Source organism: Chelonoidis abingdonii, chromosome 6 (assembly GCF_003597395.2).
Source record: "Chelonoidis abingdonii isolate Lonesome George chromosome 6, CheloAbing_2.0, whole genome shotgun sequence".
In the NCBI taxonomy this organism is placed as follows: Eukaryota; Metazoa; Chordata; order Testudines; family Testudinidae; genus Chelonoidis; species Chelonoidis abingdonii.
In genome coordinates, this window is record NC_133774.1 from 6,600,134 (window position 1) to 6,627,268 (window position 27,135).

At 42.2% G+C, this 27,135-nt stretch overlaps 1 protein-coding gene across 1 annotated transcript in view; it reads left to right on the plus strand.

The window, feature by feature from the left end:
* KIAA1328 (KIAA1328 ortholog) overlaps positions 1 to 27,135 on the plus strand; it is a 256,258-nt gene that overhangs the window by 178,877 nt on the left and 50,246 nt on the right. The window contains exon 8 of the mRNA XM_032779841.2: positions 5,895 to 5,996. Within this exon, the coding sequence (XP_032635732.1) occupies positions 5,895 to 5,996 (102 nt within the window). The remainder of the gene's footprint in view (positions 1 to 5,894; positions 5,997 to 27,135) is intronic.

Sequence of the window (27,135 nt, forward strand, 5' to 3'; positions counted from 1 at the left end):
TTTGATGTAGATATTATTTTAAAAGCATCACTGACAAGGGGATCCCACAAGATTATGAATTACATGATCTGCATCCCACACATGTATTTTCTCCTTTCCCTCCAACCTCACAACTGCTTTTCAAGTTTTAAAAGGGAATATTATAGCCGAAGGAGTTTTTTGCCTGTATAAACTGTACTCTGCTAAGTAACTTTCTCTGCTGCTTTTGTATGTAATATGGAATCCAAAAATTTAATTGTATGTAGTTAGTTTTCACATGCCTATTTGATCTGAGGCAGTCACAATTGTCTGTGCGTTGATGTGACCACTAGGATGGCACCTCCTCCTGGTCACTCTGGGGAGTAGCTCGTGAGGTTGATGCCTCTTCCCATGTTTGTCCATCATCTGTCCACCTCTCTATCTTGGTTTGTGGCCCCCTCTTTTACTCCATGAGCTGCCTCTTTGTGACTTAGCCCTCCAGCCAGGTCACCAAACGATTTTCCCCTTCCAGAATCGGAAAGTCTTTCCTCTCAAGCAGTCCTAGGCAGTCTTCCTCGTAGTGCCACTCCCTTAATGGTTGGCAAGGGAACCCAGATCCACCCTCTGCTCCGGGTTCTGGCTCAGGAACCCTCTAGACACCAGTCAAGACCTATTCACTTCTAGACCTTAGTGTCTTTCCCTGAGCCCTGTCCTACCTTCCTAGCTTAGAATCACATAGAATCATAGACTATCAGGGTTGGAAGGGACTGTCATAGTATAATTCCTCAATCTGGACCTTAGAGTTCAGATATGAGGTACTAGCATAAAGTCCTCTAAGCTTAATCTCCAGCTTAGCTCTGATAGGCTGCCACCAGGTCAGGAATTGATAGGGCCTGACCCCCCTTTCCTCTCTCTGGTGTCCACCACCCTTCCCTGGGGGGACCCCCAGATTCCAGATCCCTTGGAGTCTAAAAGCAGGAGAGATAACCCCTTCCCCCCTCCTTCCCAGCCTTGCCTCTTGGTCTAGCCTGCGAGTACCAAGAAACCTGTTCCTCTGCTTCCCAAGAGATAAGCGTTCTATTCCCTCAGGACAATTGAGATGCAAAATACCAACAGCTTGGCTTTGCCTTCCCTCTTCCTGTCTTCCCGTGAGGGAGACAGATACCTGGTACAGAGATTTCAATTTCTTTGCCTTACTAGAAAAAGAATCTTCCACAAGTTTTGAAAAAGAAAGCTTTATATAGAAAGAGAGAAAATACAGAAATAATAACTTGTATAAACATTAATACAGGCTCCTACTTAAGAAAATATGAATAACCCAGTCTGATTTAAAAAATAGCCAATTTAAATAGACCAGCAATCACACACAGTAAATACAACACAAAGCTCCTCATAGCCGAATTACTTTGCTTTCCTTTGTACTCACAGACTTTTAGTAGAATATCTTAGATAAGATGGAGTTAGAAGAAAAGCTTGTTTACCCATAGCCGAGGAAACAACAAAGACCCTGAGTATACAAATTCCCGCCCCTGACTTTTAAACACTCTAGTTCTCTGATTGGTCCTCTGGTCAGGTGTTTGGTTCCCCTTTACAGGCAAAAGAAAATTAACCCTTACCTTACCTATCTACTTATGACAGGGACCTCAGGAGGTATCTTGTCCAAACCCCTTCTCAAAGCAGGACCAGTCCCCAACTAAATTCCCCCCCTCTCTGGGTTGGCCAGCCCTTCTCTCAGGGAATGACTGCAGACTCTCTCATCAGCCCCCTCTATTTCCAATTTCCTATCTTTATAGTTCCAGCCCAGATCATTCCTCCTCAGTTGGGCTCCCTCACTCAGCCTTGGGTTTACTTGGCCACCTGATTCCCTTCAGCTGTGGCCTGTTGGGTTAATTAGCCCCCTTCCCCATCTGCATTAGCCCTTTCCAGGCAAGTGTGGGGTAAACATCTCATCACAGTTGGAAATGACTGAGTTTACAAAGGATTATAACTTCAGGTGAGAATTAAGTTGGAACAGATGTATTCTTAAGAACATAAGAAAAGCCATACAGGGTCAAACTAATGGTCCATCTAGCAAGGTATCCTGTCTTCCAACGGTGGCCAATGTCAGATGCTTCAAAGAGAATGAGCAGAATAGGGAATCATCAAGTGATCCATGCCTTGTCACCCATTCCCAGCTTCTGGCAAACAGAGGATAGGGACACTTCAGAACATGGTTTTGCATCCCTGCCCATCCTGGCTAATAGCCATTGGCTATCCTCCGTGAACTTATCTAGTTCTTTTGTGAACCCTGTTATAGTCTTGGCAAATCCTCTTGCAAAGGGTTCCATAGGTTGACTATGTGTTGTGTGAAGAAATACTTCCTTTTGTTCATTTTAAACCTGCTGCCTACTAATTTTATTTGGTGACCCTTAGTTCTTGTGTTATTAGGAGTAAATAATGCTTCCTTATTTACTTTCTCTACACTAGTCATGATTTTATAGTCCTCTATCGTATCTCCCCTTTGTCATCTCTTTTCCAAGCTGAAGAGTCCCAGTCTTGTTAATCTTTCCTCATATGGAAGCTGTTCCATACCCCATTCATTTGTATTGCCCTTTTCTGTACCTCTTCCAATTCCAATCTATCTTTTTTTGAAATGGGGTGACCAGATCTGCACGCAGTATTCAAGATGTGGGCGTTAATGTGGACTTATATAGAGGCAATATGATATTTTCTGTCTTATTATCTATCCCTTTCCTAATGATTCCCAACATTCTGTTAGCTTTTTTGACTGCAGCTGGACTCTGAGTGGATGTTTTCAGAGAACTCTCTACAATCACTCCGAGATCTCTTTCTTGAGTGCTAACAGCTAATGTAGACCCCATCATTTTATATGTATGGTTGGGATTATATTTTCCAGTGTGCATTACTTTGCATTTATCAACATTGAATTTCATCTGCCATTTTGTTGCCCAGACACCCAGTTTTATTAGACCCCTTTGTAACTCTTCACAGTCTGCTTTGGACTTAACTGTCTTGAGTAGTTTTGTATCATCTGCAAATTTTGCCACCTCACTGTTTACCCCTTTTTCCAGATCATTTATGAATATGTTGAACAGGACTGGTCCCAGTACAGACCCCAGGGAGACACCATTATTTACCTCTCTCCATTCTACAAACTAGCCATTTAATCTTCAAATATCCTATTTTTATGCATATGTCTCACTAATAAAAAGTATGTAGAATATAAAGGAGACACAGGAAGAGTTTCTTTTAAAATGAATATTTTCAAAGTCTTCTGAGAGGCATTGGCTGCCCAACGAAAGGACTCTTAAATATCTCTGTAATGATATCATTCTTGTTGTAATTGCACCTATTTTAACCAGTTTCTCCTGAGAAGATTTCAGGTTCTGCAAAGCTGTAGTTGCTAGAAAAAAGTACAGAGGGGAGTCCATAAGTGAATAGTCTGAGTCTTGAAAATATCTTCCATTACCTCTTCCCAGAGGTGCAGATGCTTGTACATTTGCCATCTCATCTTCAAATACGGCACCTACACTGTAGCAATCTGAATGTTAGAGGTTTTCATGCAATCTCTTTAGAGTTAAATACAATTGAACTATCTACATCAAATATCTGCACATGCCTAATATTTACAGGTATCCTTCTCAAATGTCCTCTTTCCTGTTTTAGTTTTAGCTTTATGATTCTCCTCTTTGGTCTACTTGCTAACCTCAGAATTGCTTCTGAGGTCTACAGATGACAAACGACCACTGCAGCGATGGAGCACCCGCCAAAATGCTGCCAAATTTCAGCGGCTTTTCGGCGGCAACGCCTCTCGATGACACCGCTTGCCATTGACAAGCGACGTCATCGAGATGCATCTCTGCCGAAATTTGGGAGCGACGCCTCTCGATGACGTCACTTGTTGACGGCAAGCGGCGTCATCGAGAGGCGTAGCCGACGAAATTTGGGACGACGCCTCTCGATGACATCACTTGTCAACAGCAAAGCAACGTCATCGAGAGGTGTCGCCGATGAAATTCGGGGGCAACGCCTCTCGATGACATCACTTGTTGGCGACAAGCGGCGTCCTCAAGAGGCGCCTCAGCGGCATTTTGGAGGGTGCTCTCCCGGGGGCCAGGACATGGGCGCATTAAGATGCTCCCGCTGGCACCATGGCACCCGCGGGCACCGCGTTGGGGACCACTGAAATATACCTTGCTAAATTGTCAGGAAGACTCACCAAGGAAGGAACTTAACCTATTCACTCATCTTTTACCATCACGAGGATAATGAAAGACAGACAGACAAAACCAGCTAATGCTAATTTATTTGCCTGTGCCTGTCTCTCAATGGGTAGAATTGTGGGGTGCTGGATTAGGCCCATTCTGAGGTGCTAGAGGTGTCATAATTTAAATGAGAAGGAAAAAAGGTCCTGACCTGTTGCACTAGTAGTGGCTCTTAAAATGCCCATGTAGGTTTTTGCAAGGGCAGGAGTTAGCCCTTTTTTCATGGCTAAATTCTAGCATAATTGCTTTCTGTCTTCCTAAATTCCCTCCTATGGTTTCAAATAGGCTCAGTATTCTTCAATCCCATGTGCCCTGCTTGTATAATGGCTGTCACTTTTCACACCAGAGGTGACTGCATTTCATTGGTGCAGGAAATGACTCTGTAGCAAGGCAGAGCACTCACCGGCACAGTGCCTCCTGCTGGTCCACCAGGAATTAGCTCATCCAGCTCCAGAGCACCCCCAATGGGCCAGTGTCTCGCCCTCTGGCCCTGTGTCCCTCCATGACCCCGGTGCCTGTTATCTTGGGGTGCTGCCCCACGACAGTGTCCCCACACTCTGGGTTTCTTCTCCCAGGGGAACCTCAACCCCCTATACCCACCTTGCCTCAGTCGCTACTGCCAGTCATCATGTAACTTCTTCTCTCAGGGGCAACTTCAGTATGTAATGGCCACTCATCACTGGCAAGGGAGTTGGAACTGCTGCTTTTTCTTGCCCTGACTGCCTTCCTGCAGCCCTAGTACCTTCTCAGGCCTTTGCCACAAGGCCTTAGCCTGGGAGGTTGCCAGGCCAGAGCTCCCCAGCTCAGCCTGCCCTTTCCCAGTATGCTCTGTCCAAGGTACCCCTGTCTCTAGTTTGGAGCAAGACTAACTTCCATTTCCCAAGGATCCCTTCTTATACTGGCCCAGTCGGGCCCTGATTGGCTGTCTCAAGCCCTCTTGTGATTGGCTCCCTGGGACAGCCCTTTCTCAGGGCTGTTTTTCTAACCCCTTCCAAACCAGAGCAGGGTGACTGCCCTGCTACAGATTCCTCTGGGTATGTTTAATTACACTTCAGGGCAGCCCAAAATTACACTGGCTTGAGGTGAGAATGGGCCATCTTCAGTCCTGGCTCAGTGACAGGTTTAAGGTCCTTTCTCTTACTATCCATGACAGCCAGAAATTGGATCTTTATAATAATAGAAGGGGAAACTTACCTGTATGCTATTTCCTATCTTGATTTGAACAAAGGAGAGTATTCTCAGATAAAGAAGGAACATCATGTGTTGAGACCTGCAGTTGCCTCGGACTGCATCACCATATTAAAGATGGAGAACAGCTGCAATCTCCTGTATTTTATGCAGCCTTCATGCCACCCTTGAGCTCTTGCCAGGTGCTAGGGCATTCCTTAGTGTGGCGATGCATGAAGTTTTTCTCATATTTCTCAAGAGAGCAAGTGCTTTGAAATCAGTAGAATTAAAGAATTTTTGTCAACTGCAGCCCTCAGAAACAAAGGCAGCAGGTGGAAGCTGTTTTCCCCAAAACTAAGGAGCGTGAGAGAAAATGGAGAGGTTTTGTGAAAGCTTCTCTGTATAATGTGCTCTGATCAGAGTTTTGTGTGTGTTGGGGGTGGAGGTGGCTGCAGGTACAATAGCTTCCCCAGGATGTAAAGCTAACTATCTCCACATTTCCAGATTTAAGGGCCAAGTTTTTGATTCAGAAATGGTCACTGATGAAGCACCAGGCGGGCCAGGAGGACCAACCCTTATGATGAATGGCACTGGCATGGGGTTAAGGTAATCTCTCTCATTTTCTTTTAACCGTTAGCAAGTACTTCTAAGTGTTGGTGTATTTTCTTCCTTCTCAAAAAGATGTTATTAGCTGCCCCATGCATATTTTTGGTTTGTACTTCTGTTTGATTTGGGTTAATGCTGCTAACCAGGAAAGACCTCATGAAATAGTCTAGACTGGTCTCTAGCAAATTTATTCATAACAAAAAGAAAGGATGGTCTTGTGGTTAAAGCATTTGACAGAGACTAGGGAGAGCTGGCTTCAGTTCTCTGCTCTGTTGATGACTTTGTGTGTGACCTTGGCTCATGCTTCAGGGCTATAAAATTGTAGACTGGAGCCCAGACTCTGGAACCCTCCTCCATCAAGGGGTCCCAGAGCCTGTATGTCTACACTGCAGTTTTATAGCCCCGCAACCCAAGCCAGCTGACACAGGCCATCCAGGAGTGTTTAATGCAGTGTAGATATACGCTGAGTCTCTCTGTGCCTCTGATCCTCATCTTTATAATAGCATTATTGCTATCCTTTGTTGTCTTGTCTTCTTAAATTGTAAGCTGTTCAGACCAAGGACTGTCTTGCTAGGTGTTTGTACGGTGCCTAGCACAATGGGACCTTGATCTCAACTGAGGCCTCTAAATGCTACTGGAATTCATATAATTAATAATTGTACATAGCTGTGGCATTTCCCAGTGACTGGAGGAAGTCTGCAAAGGCACATGTGGTCTATCTCCATCTTAATGGCACTTCTGGATCACCTGCCCTTTCCTCACTTCTCTTTTGCTTCTAAAACCCTTCCCAGATACAATTCCCCTCTCTGGTCTCTGACCTGACTGACAGTGCAGTGTCCTGCCAGAGGTTAGTCAGTTTGGCATTTTATATCTTTTGGCCCTGAGGCGCTGGTCAAAGGCTGTGTGTAAGATCTCTTCTCAGCAAAGCAGGAAGGAGAGAATAAAAAAGTACACAGGCCTCTAAGTGCAAAAGAAAACCTTTCTCACTGTTTAGGGTGCTAAAGCAAACTGCTAGACAAGAACTCTAGGTGTCAGAAGTGTCTTCCTAGCAGTCAGTCCTCTCCTCCTACCTCCACACATTGACTAGACGTCGAATAATAAGGGTAGACACAGGCTCAGCAGTGTGTTGGCTCATCCCAACCCAACCTTGCAGTCTCTGACTCAATGAACCCTCTTCTCATCCCAGCAAATCATGAACAGCAAGCAGCAGAACCCAAGTAAATGTGTGCACCCAGGAAGGCACACCTGCTGCTGGCCCAGAAATTGCAGGTGTGCCTTCTGCAGTTCTAATTTCCCCCCACACACACACCCCGGCAGGACTTTCTAGTGAGAAATTTGCTTACCAACCTTGGCTTAGGAATGTTTTGTTTTGCTATCTGGTGACTGCTATTAATTTTCTTCTGTATTTTCTTTTCTTCACTCTTGATTGGGAATGGGACGGTAGGGGAATAATTGGGCGTACACATTTACCCTAAGTGTGAACTCCACAGTGAGAAGCGAGTGAAAAGTTGCAATGAACCATAGTAAATATTGATGAGGAAAGGTGGAAAAAAAAGAGAGAGGCTGAATTAGTCCAAACAAAAAAGCCCACTGATATAATTCAAGGATTGTGTAAACAAGGACAGTGTAAGACTGGAAATCAATGAACCAAAATTGGTGTGTTGGAAATTGAGCATAAATGGTGGACAGAGTAATGTGAGGATGGACTATTTCACCCTCACTCTTTTGGGGTCATTCTCAGAAGAAGACTTTGTGGGGACAACTGGCTCCTGCAATGTTGGCTGACTGAAAGAACAGGAAGGAGTAAACTTCACCATCATGGCTGTCACTCCTACCATCTCTTAGGATCCTGGATCTTCTCCATCCTAACGCGTGCTGAACACCATTTGGGATGTGAAACTATCACTCATATTCCCACCCAGTGTGTCCTTTTCCTTCCCCACTTTACTACTTTTTCCTCTCCCTCTCTTTTTGTTTTCTGTTTAATAAGAGTCTGGCCAAGACTGTATATTGTGTAACACTGCTGTATCTCTGTGACCAGAAAGAGGCCGCTAAAAAGAATGCCCTAAACAGCCCAATGCTGGTTTGCCAGGTCCTGGAGTAGTTAATAAGACCATGTGCTATGCTTGTGTTTTTCCAGCAGTGAGGTTGCAAGTGACATTCAACACCAGGGACAGTTGCCATATTTTCTATCTTTGCTGTTCTTTTCTTTCCCCTTTGTTTGTCTTGTTATGCCTTCTCGGAAATAGGATTGGACTTGAACAGCAGCAGCAGCAGCAACAATAGCTCCAGTGTATCCAACTAACTACTTCATTTACCCAACAGGACAGATATTCCCATAGAATCACAGAATATCAGGGTTGGAAGGGACCTTAGAAGGTCATCTAGCCCAACCCCCTACTCAAAGCAGGACCAATCCTCAACTAAATCATCCCAGCCAGTGCTTTGTCAGACCTGACCTTAAAAATCTCTAAGGAAGGAGATTCCACCCATCTTTAATACCCGCTAAGAGACCATCAGGCCAGGGTTTTTTTCCTTCTAAAGACCCTCTCCTGCTAAATGGAATGAGAATGTTGTTAAAATGAAAGCCTTGCTTAATACCTTGCAGTTCAAATGCTTTAACTGTTTTTCCTTCTTTCTGAATCTTTAATAAAAAGTTATAAAGGATGTTTAATAGTGTGTTTGTCATGGTACTAAGCAACCTGAGATCTGTGTGTACACCAGACCCTGAACCTTGTTTACCACTGTTTAATGTTGGACAGCAACAGGGTCATGTCGATACCTTCAACTCTTTTGACTCATGTATTCCATCTAAGTTAATACAACAGTGGGGTGAGATATCTTCCTCATGGACTCTGTAGTTTGTTCTTTCTCCTAGATGCGTTACTGATTATCCAATCACTTTTGTATTAACAGGCACTGGAATCTATTGTATTTTAAACATAGGTTACCACCGCAGATGAGGAGAGTCCTAAAAGTGATCCTCGTTTATTTTTTTCCCTTTTTTACAAAACCATGTGATTCCATGATCACTCTAGCAAAGGAGATTCAGAAAATAGATCTAGTTAAATATATTCTAGCATTGCACTTGGTTGAGGAGAAATGTAAGCTAGAACATCTGCAGGTCTTTTTGCAATAGGTTGCTAAAACTTGCAAAAGTCTGCTTAATATTGGAGGGGGAAATGAAGAAAAACTGCATTGTTTACAAAATGAGTTCCAGATTTCATAATTTTTTTCCTTTTTCTCTCTCTCTCTCATTCTCTTGATTAAACCCACAGTAATTTTTCAAAGTTAATATGCATTTCTGCAGTCTCAAGTCACAACGCCAGCTGGTTCCAAGGTTTGGCAGCAAGGCATCTGAAAGTTTGTTTCCTGTACTCAGTCGTCAGTTTTGCAAAGGTTACCAAATGAATGCCTCCTAAATAATCTATTCTAATGTAAGGCTGGAAGAGGCTACGAAGACAAGTCCATTTGTCTCTTTTATGCATTTGAATATAGAAGTGATTTTTTTTTTCAATCTCAGAACAGGGTGCTGCGTGAGTGTGGCTGGAATGGGGGAGGTGGGAACTGTTCTCTTCTGAGCAATCTGGCAGTTGTATTGAAATGCCAAAGGCTTTTTGCTGTAGAAAATATTATTAAGAATCATGATGGAAAACCATCCCTGTTTATCTTCCAGTTTAGATGAGCTTCTCAAGGGAATCTCCCCGAAACTTAATTTTAATTTTCAAAAAAGCAAAGCTCAGTTTAAAATTCTCTTGGTATTTTTAAAAAAAATTGCCAAAAGTATTTAAAATATTAAACTTGCTCGAGTGAGACATTGGAATTTACAAGTAAAATAAATAATACAATCAAGAACTGAAAAACATAGATTTTTATAATTAACAGCTCATTTTGAGTTAATTATCTACAATTACCAAAATCTAATTGCAATTTATTCTCTATTATCTGTGGAGAGAATCGTAGGCAAGGGAATCTGCATCATTGGCATTCATAGGATGGGTACAAATAATGGACGAGCCCTTAATGGAAAAACAAAAGCAAATAGGAGCATGCAGCTGTGCCAAGCTAGCGAAAGGTAATTGTAGTCAGAAATGAGGTATGTACTTTATAGGCATCTTGTCATCTCCTGTAGGGTATAATTTTTTACCTACTTGAAGAAAAGATTTCAAGAGCAAATATAGAGCAGTTTGATTTCTGTCTGAACTATTCATGGCAATCTGCCCGTTTGTGGAAGGGGAAACTTTGACTCTGGGGAAGACTTCAAATATACCGAACTTTTGAATGGATATGTGTGTTTTATTTCCTTTACCATGAGTACCCTTTACATTTAACTAATTATCAAAGCCTTTCAACAAATGTTGCCCATCTCTTCCTACTTGGATCCTCCTGATGCGAATTTGTAATGCTGAATTTGCCACTTCACTGTCAAGTGTAAACAGAAGGAGGGGCTCATTTGGGAGGAATGCTCTTTTCCTGATACACAGATTGGCCATCTGAAGGCAGCTGAAGAATCTCCAGTTCTAGGATCTCCAGTTCTCTCTGGCCACGTCTAGACTATGTGCCGGATCGGCACGTTAAAATCGATTGCTCGGGGATTGAAATATCGCGTCTGGTCTGGACGCGATATCTCGATCCCAGAGCGTGCTTAGATCGATTCCGGAACTCCAGCTAGACGACCGGACTTCCGGATTCGACACAGCGAGCCGCGCGGATCGATCCCGCGCGGTGAAGACGGGTGAGTAAATCGATTTTAGATATTCGATTTCAGCTACGCTATTCTCGTAGCTGAAATTGCGTATCTAAAATCGATTTAATCTCGTAGTGTAGACCTGACCTCAGGCACAGCCATGGGAGCAGACTGGAGGGCTTTATTGGGGATAGTTTTCACTACCTTGGTGTGCACATGAGTGTGTCCAGGACAGATCTTCAGCAAAAGATGTATAACTTCTAAAATTAGAGGCAAGTTTGGTTTGTAGAATTTCTTTTCAAGTCTGCCCCAGGTTGTAAGATGCTTTAAAATATTCAGAAATAAAAGCAAGCCTACTGAATTTGATTAGCTTAAAACAGCTTTTTAAAACACATTTCCCATCTCTCAGGTGCCGATGCCTGGTACATGCTCAAGTATCCACTCCCTGCTCATTCAGGAGGATCTGTTCATATGGCACTCCTGATAACTGCCTCAGGGAGAGTGGAATTTTAAAACAATCCACCACTTTCCCCTTTGTTTGATCTGGATGTGAATATAGTACGCCATGGAGACAAGGGCTGTCTAATAGCTCTTGACTAGAGCCAGATATAGTTCAGTGAGATGCCGTGCAAGTACCCCTCCTTTTAACTCTTCTGTGTGCTTAAATGCTAACCTATAGCATTCCTTGCTGTTGTATTGCTTTGTCCCTTCAGCATCTCAGTCAATGCACCTTGTTCCTTTCTTCCCTATAGCACCCTCTGCTAATCCATTTCTGGGACCTCACGCAACTCTGCCAGCCTATCTCAACCCTCACCTGAACATGTTTCATATAGGAACATTTGAGACTATTAGTATCAAATATGTTTGTTATATAAAGGCACCCTTTGAATGGACAGTGCCTGTTACAGGATTTTTTCCCTCCAGTACTAGAGATTTTCCAGATATAATTTGCAACCACTTATTTCGTCAAACACTTTTCTCATTTGTGTGTGTGGATCTATCTCACCCTTGTGTGTTTTTCCCTCTTATATTTTTAGTTAGCTGGAAATACCAAACACAGAATTTAATAGCACTTTCCCTCTATTGAAATGTTCGTTGTTATGGTGATAGTTCCAGGAGGGAACACTATCAAGGGTCTTTTAGAAGATTTTATGTTTACAGTATAACTTTTTTATTATTTTATGAGAGAAGGGTGACAGTTATCTTTGCTCCTTGTTAAATACATATTATTGACGCTATTTTTGTAGGATTGTTTGAAATGTTATGTATCTTGTGCTAGCTATACCGATGTGTCCAAATATTCAAGACAATTATATATGAATGCAAAAGAATGGCTTGCAGCCCTTCCTGCTGTTCCAGACATGTGATTTATTTCACACACTCTTTGAAAAAAAATCAAACCTCACAATTATGCAAATACACTTCTGTCCTAACCTGCAGCACCCCAGCTTTTCCAGTCCTCGAGGACTCCATCAGTATAGTTTTCCCAGTGCATCTCAGTAGCAAACGGCAGCACCCCTATTATTTCACACCTGTGGCCATGTGTCAATTTTCCTCAATCACGACATGCATCACCTCCTACTATTCCAGTCTGGAGTCTCTAGAGAAGAAACTGCAAATCGTGCCAAAATGTGCAGTGTTTGACTAAGACCACCAAATTCCAATTCATTTATAGTTATTCCCTGGTCTCTAGAGGTGCATTTAATAACCCGATGTGCCACTTAGGCGACTTATACATTTACTGGATGCAGCTGGCTAGGATTTTTTTTCTGCTCCTCCTGAATATTTTTAAAACTGGCAGATTGACAGCATTAAAACAGACAGAAATCAACTGTGCTTGCATACTGCTTATAGAATCTTTTTTTACTTTTGGTAGCTGGAAACTGCTTGCCCAGTTGTTTGTGTCCATTTTAACACCCAGGCTTTCTCTCTCTCTGGCAGATTATTTTACACTGATGTTGGTAGCATAATCAGATGGGAAACTCAGAGAGAACTTATTTGGTCAATAAAAATGTAATTGACATATCTGCAAGAAGTGCAAATGCTGAATTAGCTGCAGAGACACATCTCTGAGTAATAAATATAACCCACAGCATCTCCCCAACAGATATCTGCCCTAGTCCATTGTTACATAACAGGAGACTGTATACTGAATTTTCTGCACATTTTTGCTCAGGCTCAGGCTCAGGCTCATGCTACGGCACTAAAAATAGCAGTGTAGATGTTCCTGCTCAGGCTGTGAGACTCAACCCCTTTCACCAGGTTTCAGAGCCAGACCAAGAATGTCTATTTTTAGTGCCATAGCACAAGCCCGAGTCTATAAACCTGGGCTTTGATGTTTTCTTTTGCAGTGTAGATATACCCATAGAGGCTTAAAGAATAGCAGGAATAGTTGGTGACCAGAAGTTTATTTCAAGATTTCTCTGAATCTTTTTTACCAGTCAACGATGTTTGTTAGTCTGGGGAGTCTAAAGCTTCATTTCCACTTGCACTGGTTCCTTTGTTAACTGCATTCTCAGGTTTACTTCGAACTACAGCAGTTTTTTATCCTGCTCTTATCTGAACTGTACCTGATCTCTTCTTAGGATGACGTGTGCCACATTCAGCAGTCCAAACTAGCCTGAACAGAAAGCCTGTGGGTGGGCACGCCCCTAGGATGTAGGTGGGAGGCAATTTAGTCAGTCTTAATGAAAAGATGGAACTAACTTGGTTTACAGCTGTAGTCTTCAAAAAGCAAAATAAGTTTGTAATTAGTGAACACTTGCAGAAAGAGGGTGGGATCAGGGGTCACTGGATGTCACTGGTAATTTTTATACAGTAAAAACCAGCCACTTGTGAATTTTTCAAAGGCCTGGATCTGTTAATGTGAGGTGATAATTTAGTGCATGGTAAATCTCCTGGCGTGGCTTTGTGGCTTCATATATTGAAATTGGAAATCTTCTGGGAATTTGTAGTGTGACTAAATCTCTCGTTTTTCCTCCAGCTCTTGTAAGTTTGTTCATCATGCTTTCTGGGCGTTCTTTCCTGTGCAGACACTTGGGAACAGGGAAGGACGTTTTTCAGAACACCTGCAGTTGTCTCTTTTTGAGGACACATTAGAAGCTAGTAGATCACTCCATGAATTGTAGCACTCTTTTGAAGCCTGACTTGATTAGTTTTCATATAGATTACTGTTCTTATATGTAACTGTGTATCTTCTATTTATTTTTAAAAATTTGTTCTTAAAGTAACTAATATTTTAATGTATATTTTCTTGTGTCCCAAAGAGTTTTCAGTAGGAAAAATTGAGCCAGATCGTATTAAAACAAAAATGTTCTGGAAGGTACTTTTGAATTAGCTGTATTTGGAAACTACCCTTGCAACTATCAAGCCATTTAAAATCTGAACTGATGGGGCAGTACTAAGAACAAAAGCCATTGGTATTACAAAATCAAAGCAGGAAACCCTCCATACCCTGCTATTTCTGGCCATGATCACAGCTGCACCAAGCTAAACTCACTTTTTCCTCCCTCCTGTGACCTTGGCTGCGCTTCAGCATGCAGAGAAGTGAAGCAAAAAGCAAACTGTACTAAATATTACATTCTGTCACTTGTAGATATACAAACTTCATAGAAGGATAATGTCATGTGACCTCTCTCTCTCTCTGAAGTGGAATTTATGCATTTCCAACTAAAATTATGGTGACATAAAACTTTCCAGACTGTAATGATATTTTGAACTGAGCTCTGTTGTTTTCCAGGGGTGCTTTGTCTTTGCAAAACTGCCCATTACATTTATAACAGTGCTAATTTTTGAGAGCCACACAGAGAAAATTTTAGATTCAGCCCAGCTGACTTGTTCTTCACACTGCCCCTGTGGTGCAGAGGATTGATTTTTGTGTTTCTTTTGATATTTGGCTTTCTTTCCTCTGGTACTCAGTGCTTCAGGCCTTAATCCTATAACCTTGAATCTGAGCATCAGGGCTCCATGAGGGATCAGGCCGTTTGATGGAGAGAGAACTTCCTTTGTTGTACCAAATGGCTGGGAGTGGTACAAAACACGGCTGATCTCCAGACAGTTTATATTTTTCTATTGTGTTAAAAGACTATAAACAGAGGATGGGTTTAGTGGGGATTATAAATGATCTAGAGGAATGTAGGGTATTAGAAGCAATAGAAAAGAGGTAATGACTTTTTCTTTAACATTTCACCAATAACCAGTCTATCATGAGAGATGTGTATTGGGTTGCCAGCTGTTATATAGCATTCTGATTTGGGTAGTGGTTCAAAGTTCAGCATGTCATGGCAACGTGGTCCTTGATGGAACAGGGGAAGAGGGCTTTTCAGCTTCTCAAAGGGCAGTAGTTACAGAAGCAGCAGCTTGCTTGCCCTACTCAATGTAAAGAACGGTTTTGTCGATGGCCGAGTGAGTTCCTACTTTATAGGATCATTAATTATATCTTATAAGGCAGCTAGCTAAGCATGGCGTTCCTAACTTCATGAATTCTATTATGAATGGCCTTTTCATATTCTTCATCTCATTATATTAATGCATGTGAGCTGAAGTTTAGCTAAAGTTATTGTTCAGGTTAACTTTCATTTAGTGGTTGCCCTAATTTTAGAAACAGTATGATTTTTAGATTTTTATGGAGAGAATATTTTATGTGGGTTTTCTTGCAGTACTATTTTATACCATTTCTCTTGGAACTAGTTTTGAACCAGTTTCTTCTCGCAAAGAGAGGATTCAGGCATTTCTTGATTTGCCCAGATATTATCCCTGGATGACTACCTCCGCCTCCACAGATTCAGCTATCATCACTGTGCCAGTAACTCTTTTACCCTTTGCTTCTCTGGTTGTCTTGCTGTCTGATCAACTCTAATCTGGCAAAAAACGCGCTCTTTACTTTTCTTTCTGAAACTCTCTCTGCTTCTGGTAATGAAAGCACCACGACCCTCCCTGTCACTCAGACTTGTTGGGTGACTCATGAGAGGGACACAAAGGGGGGCACCAGCTAAAAGGGGGCACGTGACTTCCCCACGTGACCCCTCATCCCCAGCTCAGGGCACTCGTGCTTTTCCTGGCCCCTCCCCATCCCATGTTGCCTGGGGAGGGTGTGGGAGGATGACGGACTCTGTCCTCGTGCTGTACTGGGAACCACAGTAGCGAAAGGAGGAGAGTGTGGTATATCGCTCCCAGCCCTGTCCTCTGGCGGAGCTGTACAACAGACCTCAGACAGGGGAGACAGCTGTATGGAAGGAGTGGGGCTGGGGCCAGGCTGGGGGCGGTCCCTGCTCCTTTCGCCACTGAGGTTCCTGCTGAACATGCCCCCCAGACATCTGGGGAGGAACATGTGACCCTTCTTGTCACCCCTCACCCGCAGGCGTCACCTCGACACTTTTCCCGTATCCTTCTCCTCACACGCCTAGGCTGCTGCCGCATGTTGCTGCTTTCTCTTCCATAACATACTTTAAAAATTAAGCACCTTGACTATGTGAAATCCTCTCTGGCCTGCCTCCCTTATATCCATGTTATTCACTTCCATTTAAAATACAGCTGCTAAGACTAATTTCCTTGTTGCGCAATTAGACCACGTTACTCCTCTCTTTGAAACTCTCTGTTTGCAGCCACTTGCCTACCCTGGCCTGCAGCTCACATTGTATTGTTATATCCCCTTGTTTCTTGTTACTCCAACAATAGCATGAGCAGCAAGATCTCCTTTTTCATGTTTATTGCTTTTTTTCCTCCATGCCTCCTCTTACTGTATCCCATATGCATATAAAATCCACTGGAGGCTGTCTCCAACATCTTCTGGCATTGGAACCTGCAGTCTCATAGACTCATAGGTCAGAAGGGACCAATATGATCATCTAGTCTGACCTCCTGCACAAAGCAGGCCACAAAACCCTACCCATTCACTTCTATACAACCCCTAACCTATGTCCGAGTTACTGAAGTCTTCAAATTGTGGTTTGAAGACCTCAAGCTGCAGAGATTCCACAAGGCATCGCGACATGGCCCACTGCTTTGCAGGGAAGCGGAAAACCTCCAGGGCCTCTGCCGTCTGCTGGAGGAAATTCTTCCCGACCCCAAAGTATTATGGCGATTCAGCTAACCCTGAGCATGGGGCAATCCTCACAGCAGCCTAAGGGGAAGTTCTCTGCAGTACTCAGATCCATCCCATCCAAATCCCCTCACCAGCCATTTGAGCAGACTTATCTGCTGATATCCAGATCACATTTCCAGATTAACTACCTATCTATCCTCCCTTCCATAAACTTATCAACTTAGTTCTTAAAGCCAGATATGTCCTTTTGCCCCGCACTACTCCCTTGGAAGGCGGTTGTTCAGAACTTCTTCCTCTCATGGTTAGAGAATCTTCGTTAATTTCGTCTAACTCCACATAATGTTCGTTTTACCCATTTGTCCTTGTGTCTACATTAGTACTAGCTTAAATATTCTCCTCCCTCCCCGAATATTATCCCCCTGATTATTGATAAGGGCAAGCATTCCCCCCGCGCCTTCTTTGGCCAGGCTAAACAAGCCAACTCTTTGAGTCCCTTTCCTAAGAGGTTTTCCTTTACCGGATATCCTAGTAGCATCTCTGAACCATGTTCCCAGTTGAATTTGCATCTTCCTTAAACATGGCGAGACCAGAACTGCACCGTATTCAGGGGAGCGTCTCCCGTGCCTTATATAATGCGTTACTAACACACTCACTATATCTTTGCTGCGAAATACCCGGCTGATGCCTCTAAACCACATTTGCTGTTTAACGGCATAATCCGCATTGGCAGGCCATAGTCATCCTGCGATCAACCAATACTCCATGTCTTCTCCTCCTCTGTTTGTTTTGCCAACTGAGGTCGCCCAAGTATATCTAAAATCTTATTATTAATCCCTAAGTGCATGGACCTTGCACTTTTCACTATAAATTGTCATCTATTACATCTTACATCCGTTTACAAGGTTCATCCGATCTTCCTGATTGCATTCCGTGACCTCTTCTGTGTTAGCATACCCCAGCGTATGTGTCATCGCAACTTCTTAGCACCTTCCCCGCTCTTTGAGCCCAAGGTCAGTAATAAAAGGTTTTAATAAGATCTCGGTCCCAAACCGATCCTTGAGGAACTCACGGAGTACTCTCTCCAGCCTGAGAGTTCACCCTTCAGTACGACCCGCTGGAGTCTCCCCTTTAACCAGTTCCTTATCCGCCTTACAATTTTCATATTCATCCCCATCTTTTCCTATTTAACTAACAATTCCCCATGTGGAACCGTGTCAGATGCCTTACTGAAATCGAGGTAAATTAGATCTACTGCATTTCCTTTGTCTAGATAATCTGTCACCTTCTCAAAGAAGGAGATCAGGTTGGTTTGGCACGATCTATCTTTTGTAAAACCATGTTGTAATTTGTCCCAATTACCATTGACCTCAATGTCCTTAACTACTTTCTCCTTCAAAATTTTTTCCAAGACCTTACATACTACAGATGCCAAACTAACAGGCCTATAGTTACTCGGATCACTTTTTTTCCCTTTCTTGAAGATAGGAACTACGTTAGCAATTCTCCAGTCGTACGGTACAACCCCAGAGTTTACAGTCAATACAGAGTCACTGCATGGTGGTACTTAGCATTGGTCTTGATCCTTCCTGTTTCTCGTCCCGCCTCTCCCCTCCCCTTTACTTGGAGTTTGTTGTTGTTGTTTGTTTTTCCCCTCCTAATCCCACTGAGGCGCAAAGAGAGACTGTTCAAAGAGCTTTAAACTTAGCTCCCTTCTTTCAGGAGAGGAGACAAAGAGTGCCTCTTTCTCTGCCTTTCACTGTGCTTTGTCTCTTTGTTGCCTCGCAGATGGTACCACGACACCAATAACTTAGAATTTTCTGCAGGATAAGAGAAGGGCCTCAGTTGGTTTTTCCATCCTTCAGATATGATGAACTATGGTGTGCAGAAAAGCCAGGGTCCCTTGGGTCAGGCACTGTACAAACAGAGACCGAAGAGAAGGTCCCTGCCCCAAAGAGGTACAATGTGACCAACTCTTTCATGTTAAGAGTTCAAAACAAAAGAGCGTGCGAGTAACTGCAGCCCTGGGACAATAATACGTGTTGTGCCTTACCCATTTGTGTAACTACATGCCCTTCTATTTAATCAACAAGCAGTTAATAATTGTCTCATTCTTTTCTTGTGCTCCCCTCTCTGTTTGTCTGTTGTATCCATCTGTTGTGTCTCATTTTGTACTGCAACGTCTTCAGGATAGAGGCTGTCTTTTTGTTCTGTGTTTGTACGGTGTGTAGCATGCAGCTACAGGTCTGGCCACTAGCTGCCACCTCAATGTAAATAAATTACAGTTCAACAAATAGCAGCCATACCGTATTGCTAGCATGGTACCTTTAGTGCTGGGTTGTGACTGACATTTCGGACCATTATAATTACTTTAAAACAGAACCATGCAGAACTCTACTTTCTACTACCTGAAATTCAGTCATCTCTTTTTGATTGGCAGATAAAATATCGTTTAGATTTTCTTATCATCCTAGTCGTTGCAATGGGTAAACAGATATTTATAGCATCTTTCATGGCAGTTCTGCAATGGTTTCCTTTAGGATCTTAACATAAAGAACAGGAGGCAAATGTTAAGTGTGTTTCTTAAGCATCTGGGCTGACTCAGTATTCTGTGACATTGCATTCACAGTAAGTCCACGTGCTAAATGGAGAACCATAGGAAGATTTTGATGAAACACTGGTTAAAACATTCAAACTTGGGTGCCTACAGTTATGCATCTAAATTCATATTTAGTCACCTAAATAAATGACTTGATTTTTCAGAGGCACTGAGCACCAAGGTGAATCGACTGGTTTTAGTAGATTCAAGGCAAATGAAGCTGCCAGTTTTGAATTTCTTAAATCTTTACTAAAAACTCCTTCATCAAAAATGACTCTCTGCAGGGCAACATAGTCTAATAGTTAAAATAATCTGCAAAATTCTGTTTGCCCAGGCTCTGAGGGGGTTTTTAATGGGTCACTAAAGTTTCACATTTTTCATTATAATAATCACCATCACAATGAAGGCAGGTGATGGGGTTTTTTGTTTAGTTTTGTATTTTTGGCCTAGGAGGGTAAATTTCATGCCTTTTTTTTTTTTTTTTTTTTTGTTTGGAAGGCTGGGCTAGAGCATGGGACTTGGGCATCACGAGGCCTGGCCATCTGACTCAGTTTATGACCTTGGAAGTTTAATTTCTCTGTTCCTTGGTTTCACCACCTTCAAAATGGGGGTAATAACTTACTATGCCGTTTTTTGGGGGGGTTTTTTTGCAAGTGGAAGCTTAGTGTCTGGGAAGTTCCACTTTATCCTTGAATAGAAGGTGGAGGCATAGCACCGTTGCTGTGGATCTGTGCCAGAAAGTCATATAAATCTACAGGTATTATAGGATTCACTCCAAGTTGGTTTCTTTACACATTCCACACCCTGCAGTTTCTGTCTACAATAGTGCAGCTTCTAAGCATCCATTGCTTTAATTATGGATCTCTTATCTTGTTGTCCACCTCTTTCTGTTACATTCACATTTATCTTCGTGAATGGTTGTTCTGTCATATGACCCACTGGCAAAAAGAGTGGTTTCAAAATAGCTATTCATTTGCTGAGAGGTATTGCTATCAAGAGCTGTGAACCTGTTTTAACACTCTTCTGGAGGAGCTGGGTGTATATACTTACTGTTTTATAATGTGCGTGAAAACAAGGGACCTTGCACCATGCTGGTGGGTGATTCCAATTCTGAAAAGACTCACTACATTTTGAGCATGATTTTACCAGCTTGGTTTGCAATGATAGAAGCACTGTGGTAAAGCCCTTTGTTCTGTTTGGACCAAGGCGGTTAGGGGATGTACTGTTTTCAGAGCCCTCCTTCACGACTGAATTGGAATACAATCCAGGATGTATGGTTAGGTAGTAGTTTGCATATGGCATTTTGAGGGGTGTGTGGTGGATGAGGCTGCCTCAGAACCACTTAAAAGTGATTCTTGGATAAGGCACCAAAATGGCATGCAGATGTTTGGTTTTCATCCTACCCACAAGAGTTCCGCTGTTTGTTCAAGAACTGTAGAAGTTTGGATTTAGTTCAGAAACTTTGTTTGTCCTAAACAGGCTTTTGCATCATCCCTTATGGTGCTTTCATTGGTGAGAGCTAGGCAGGCTTTTCAGATATACAGAGGCTGTATTGAAGGATTGTTTTTATACCCGTGACTTGACATTTACATGGCTTTCTTTTGTGAAGGCTGACAGCACTGCTTGCTAGAACGACAGCTGCTCTACTCTGCTCTATAAAAATGGCCAAACACACAATTGCAGCATTTTGTCCTGCCAAAGCTTTGCCAGCCTGCCTTCTGTGGTCATTTCTACATGACTGTATAAAAAGCTTTGTGTTGGAATTTTCTTTTGGAGTCACTCTGTGGTAGCAGAAAAGGAGAGAAATTATCAGAGATCATTTCATTGTTTCTTAGGGCAGCCAGGTAGGCTGAGAGGGAATCAAAATACGACTTAGAGGAAAACCAGGACATGCCTTTGGAGGGAAGACACAACTGCATAATTTTAAGAGTCATTTAGCTTTCTTACCTTTAATTAGCTATGTGGTGTGAATTTTTGGCCCCATTTAAGTCAGTGGCAAAACTCTGATTAAATTCAACAGGGCCAGGATTTCATCCATGATTTATATGATCTAATACAATCTCACGAGGTTCATTACGAATTAAGGGCATAATCGTGCAAGGTCCTAAGTGCCCTTTGCTCCCATTGATAGAATGAAATTCTTTGAGAACCAAACATTGGAGGAATTTGGATGGGAGCTGGTCCAAGTGAAGAAGTGTCTGGAGAAGCATTGGTTTAAATTACAATACGTTGGTAGAATATGATATGGGAGGGTATTTAGCATCTGATCAGAATGTTGCCTAGAGCACCCCTCTTCCAGAAGGAGAGGTGATTAAAATAAACGCAGTTCCATTAGGACAGTGAGTTCAACAGAAATGTGGAACAGAGTCAACATTTGATCCTGGGTACCTGATACAGCAGGACCTTTTAATTGTAAATTCTTGGTATAATGAAAATCCAGATAGGGTGAAGATGAAGACACACATTTCTTCAAAGCACCATAATGTGAATGTTGAAATTTGGGTTATAGTGAAATCATAGGCGCCAACTCTATGGGTGCTCCAGCGCTGCAGCACCCACAGAAAAAAAATTAGTAGGTGATTAGTACCCACTGGCAGCCAAGCTCCTCTCCTAACGCCAATCCCGCCCACCTGCAGCCCCTGCTGATCAACTCCTCCTCTCTCCCTCCTAGCGCCTCCCACCCTCCGCGGATGAGCTGTTCTGCTGCATGCAGGAGGCGCTGGGAGGGAGATGTGAGGAGCAGGGATTGGGTGCGCTGAGGGAGGGGGCATGAAGAGGCAGAGTGAGGCAGGGAGTGGGGTGGTGGCTTGGGGGAAGGGGTGGAGTGGGGGCGAGGCCTGGGGCTGAGTGGGAGTTGAGCAGGCCTGGGGAAAATTAGAAGCCAGCGCCTGTGACTGATACCTAGAGTGATTTTTTTTGTCTGGGGAAAACTTACTTTATAGAAGATATGATGCTATTTTTATTTTGGATTTCTATTAACTTACAAAATAAAATACCCAGTTACAAAATTGTCAGGATAATGACTCCTTTCTCCCCCTACAAATACTCAGCCCCTACCCTAGAGGAAAAGCCTGAGAAAAAAGATGGGCTTGAGCGGTAAAGGTGAGTGTGCATTTCTAGGAAGAGGATGCCTGCCTCTTTGTAACAGCCATTGGATCCCACCCATGTCATTAGCATGCCATGTGTCTTACATAAACGCCTAAATGCCAGGTTTTATAATTCGTCCATGAAAACTCACTTTAGGCTTAAGTGTGGTCTTCAAGGTCTCTGACAGAGCCAGTTTTTTCTGTCTTTTAAAGAACAAGCAAGTTAAGTGTAGATTTTTTTTCAAACACTTTTCTGTTTCTGTGGTAAAAAGCATCAAGGTTTTTAACAGCACATTTTTGATGCAGTTAATGTACTCTTGAACAGATTGCTTTAGCCCTTAGGAACACAAGAGTGGTCATACTGACCATCAATAAGCTGCATCGAATATGCTCCTTTTGTGCACTTTCCCTCCAGCTGCAATGCTTGATCCACCCCGTATTCCAAAACAGTTCCCTCTAGTGCTTCCTAGGCCTCTGTTAAGAATACCGTCTCCTGCATGAATGAATGACCAGTATCATTGGTCTCACCCACTTGTTTTTAGCTATCCTGGTCTCCAACACAGAACTGCTCTGGTTTCATGCATGGAAGGCTTTACCCCCATTCTCCCTCTCAGCCTCAACTGCCCATCCTTTTGCTGCTTCTGGACAGAGAGAGTGGGCATGACCTAGCAGCACATGAAAGGCCGGATGGTTCAGTGGTTGGGACACTAGTCTAAGACTTGAGATCTGGACTCAATGCCCTGATTCACCACAGATTTCTGCAAGTCACTTAGGGCTAAAGTTTTAAAAGTATTTAGGCATCCAACTCCCATGTCTAAGGTGTATCCCCCTGGGCATGGCTAAGTTTCTTTAATGGCTAAGGGGATTCCAACATCAAATATGTATTGCTTGTGCTGATCACCAGTCTTGCACCATTAAATGTTACACATTCTTGGCCAGATTGTAATTGCAGCAAATTGTACCCTGGTGCCATTAATACAGTTGTTGGTGAGGTGTTTTTTTTTTTAAATAGAAATTGCAGAGTGGAAAAATAACATTACTGCAAAGTTTGCTTTTGGAACAAACCCACCAGTGCAATCTGTTACTTTACTGATGGCTAAACTCTCAAGCCCTGGACTCAACAGGGTAACATTACGATAGCCATCTGTTGAACATAGATATTGGAGGAATGAATTGCCTCTCATTTGTGGGTTTCTGACTGGTCCTGATGTAATCTTGTGTTCTCTGGTTACCGCTGATCTGCTGTGGAAAATGTGTGTATAGGTCAGAGTTCAGTAGAAGGTGAGACTCCAAAATCGATGGCTGGGAACCAGTCAGTTGAACAGTGGCTATAGAACAGGAAACAGATTCAGCCTGCTTACATCCAAAAGGTTTATAGTTAGTGCTGCTCTACTGCTAGGACCAGAGCTTCTTTGCTGCTTGGGCAGCTTAGCACATCAACAGATCTGTAAAATTCCATTTGGAGAGCAAGGCTAGCATTGTGTTAGACTGATTCATCAGCATGAGCAGCTAAAACAAGTTAAATTCTATCATAGGTTCCGTGCATTTATTTGAAACTGAATTTAGTTGGCGCTAAATGGACATTTATTTTAGTGTGTTGAAGAAGTGACTTTTCTCTATTAAAGCAGAATAATGTATCTATATGGTGCCCTAACTTGAACAGTACATAAAGATTAGTAAATAAGACCTCATTAAAAATACTTATAATGTAAGTAACATGGGTCCCAATAGCCTTTCTAATGTCCATTAATGCTTATTCTGAGGATCAGAGCTCATTTTACTGAGCCATTTAGTCAAACCGTGTGATTATTTAGAAAGTTAATTCATGCATACTAAAATCTAGCTTAAGTAATGCAGAGGGTAGGAGGTAAAACTCTACGGAGACGATAGTCCTTTTTGTTATTTAATGATCAGCCATAATTAACTTGCAAATTTGAAATAATTAGAACAAATTAAAGGTATTTAACTTTGCCTCCCTAAAGAAAAATTTAAATTGCACCAAATGCAGCTTTAAATTATTCAAGTCTCAGAGGTCTGTGCTGGTTTTTTTTTTTACAATGCCTTTTCTATGATGAGAATACCAATCTGCTTTTTGTCAGAAAGCATCCTATCAAGTAATTGTTCTTTGTGTCTAATAAATGACAGCTATTCTTTTTTGTAAAAGTATTTCGGTCTCTGAAGGCTACATCAGCATTTCCATGGCATTTTAATTCAATAAAACAAAAGGTTAATGTTGTTGTTTTTTTTTGTTTTTTTTTTTTACACTTTTAAGGAATGCAAATACTAGCAGTATTCATTGGGTCCTGAATGACATGTAAAATTTGCCATTCAAGCTCAGCAGGGATATCGCGATATGAGGCTTAGACAAAATGGAAAAAAGTTCAGGAGGTGTTCCCTATTATTCTTGAAGAGTTTAGGCATTCATAAGCTAGGAGGTGAGAAACGAGAGAATGAGCCTCTTCCTTTTTTGGTAGAATTTGTTGGCTGCTCTGGCATTAGTCTGTAGGTTAGTAAGTACCTTAACCTTAACCTTAACCAATGCCATCCTTCTCAATGGTCCTGTTTCAAGTAGTGATGATAAAGCTCATTGAAAATGACCATGTTCTGTACAAAGTCATATTAATCAAGCTACACTTGAATGTATTGATGTATTGTATAAACTGGAAATAGATAAGGACCCATTAGGTTAGTTAGTCAGTCTCCCTGCCAGTGCAGGATTGTTCCTGTTGGTATATTTTCTGGTTTGAAATTTCCTAAGGTATGAGGCTTTTATCACTTCCTTTGGCAGATTATTCCACTGCTTCATGGAACTCTGTCACAGGTTAGTTCTTCCGAACATCCTCTTTGTTTCATTTCAGTACATTGCTTCTTATTAGTATTATCTTGTACCACTCTCCCCCTTCCTCCTTGGTGGTTACATCCTTTCAAATAGATGTTCAGCGTGTCCCTTTTTAGGGTCTGATTCTGCAGTCCTTACTCAAGCAAAACTTTAAAGGCTGAAAGAATAAACCCCAATTCATTGTTTAGCATTTTATTGTTTCTTTGTATGAACCTTTTCAACCTCCTAATCCTTTTTATTTCTCTTCTCTAAATTCCCTCTGGCACAGTGTTACCCACACCCAACTCGGTATTCTAGGTATAACCTCACCATGTGAAGAGTATCACACTGTGCCAGCAAAATAACCTTCTTCCAGTCCTTTACAACTCAAGGGGAACTGTCTTCAGAAAAGATTTGTAGATTCTAATTAAATGTATTTAAAAAACCCAGAAAATATCCGAATAATGGCTGCCACCTTAAATATCTTTAAATGTTCTTAATCATGCAGAAGCACAAGGGGAAAATATCTCTAATCCTATATTTTTGTAAAGACCTTTTTAACCAGTGAGTCTTTCCGGCCCTTTCATCAGTAGTTAGGGTTCTAATCCACCCCTTTCTACACTGTATATTGCAGGAATTAGTAGATTAATTTCATGTAATTCGAATAAGATTCTAATTTAGTCTGCCAGACATGTTAATAGCCACTGTGCAAAATTAGTAGCGGTTATGTAGTTAGAAGCCCTAAAGTAAATGGAGGTTATTCAGAGAAGTTTTAGCCAACACTTCAGCTAGTTATTATAGGTCATGAGCCACTACATAATGTTCTGCATTAATAATACAGGAGTATAACTAATTGTCCAACAGACACAGAGGGCCCTATTAAACAATGACTGGTACAGCACATTGATTTTGAAACTTTTAATTTAGATATCATTTTCTGATGGAAACATCAGAGATGCACCTTTTTTCCTAGTGTACACTATATTCAGTAGCATAATTTTTTACATGCAAATATTGTTCAAATTCATTTTGCAGAGCATATTTCATAGAAACTGTATCCCAGACTATTGAAGTGTACATTTTTCGGGGTGTCTGTGTAAAACGGCACTTATATACTCGACAGCTCTTCTCAGTGTGTGTATTCTATTGACTTAATAATAAGATTTTCCCGATTTTTACATCTGTGAGCACTGCAGAGATATGAGGAGATAAACTGAATTCTGTTCCTTCATATCATCATCTTCCAAATTGTTTACTTTGTGTCAATCACAGGTCTAATCAGCTACACCTGGTGGGCATCTCCATCACAGGCAGTAGGGTTTTCACTGAGGGCAGAAGTTGGAAGTGATTGGGTGACAGAGGAGAACTGGTTCTTCAGGGGGCTATCAAGAAAGGACCTTCAGTAGGCAAGGCAAAAGGTGAAAGCATGCATAAAAATTTCACCAAGGGGAATGCTGCAGAGGTGGTTCCCATGTCTGTAGTATCTGTTCAAAGCATATTTGCCCACACACAGGTCGTATGGCAGAGGTTCTGATACACTTGTGCAGTGTGAACCACCTCTTAATAATGGAGAGGTGATCTTCTGGACATCTCCTTTCCCATGATTCCATTCATAATTGCATGTGTCTGTGGCAACTACAGTAATACTTACTCCATGAACCCCAATGCCACATTTTCCTCCCGAGCTCAAACCATGCATTTCTGTTTCTCCAGCCCAACCCCGTGCAACTCAGCCCTGCAGAGCTAATGAGGTTCCTGGAGCTCCCAGACCCTGGCTCCTCCAGTCAGAACTCTCTTTTCTCAGCCATTGCTCAACAACCTCCACAGACTTTTCATCTCCTACTCTCCATGCTTCATCCCTTCTATTGCCAAGAGCCCTGATTTTACCAAGACATCTGCACCTTCTACT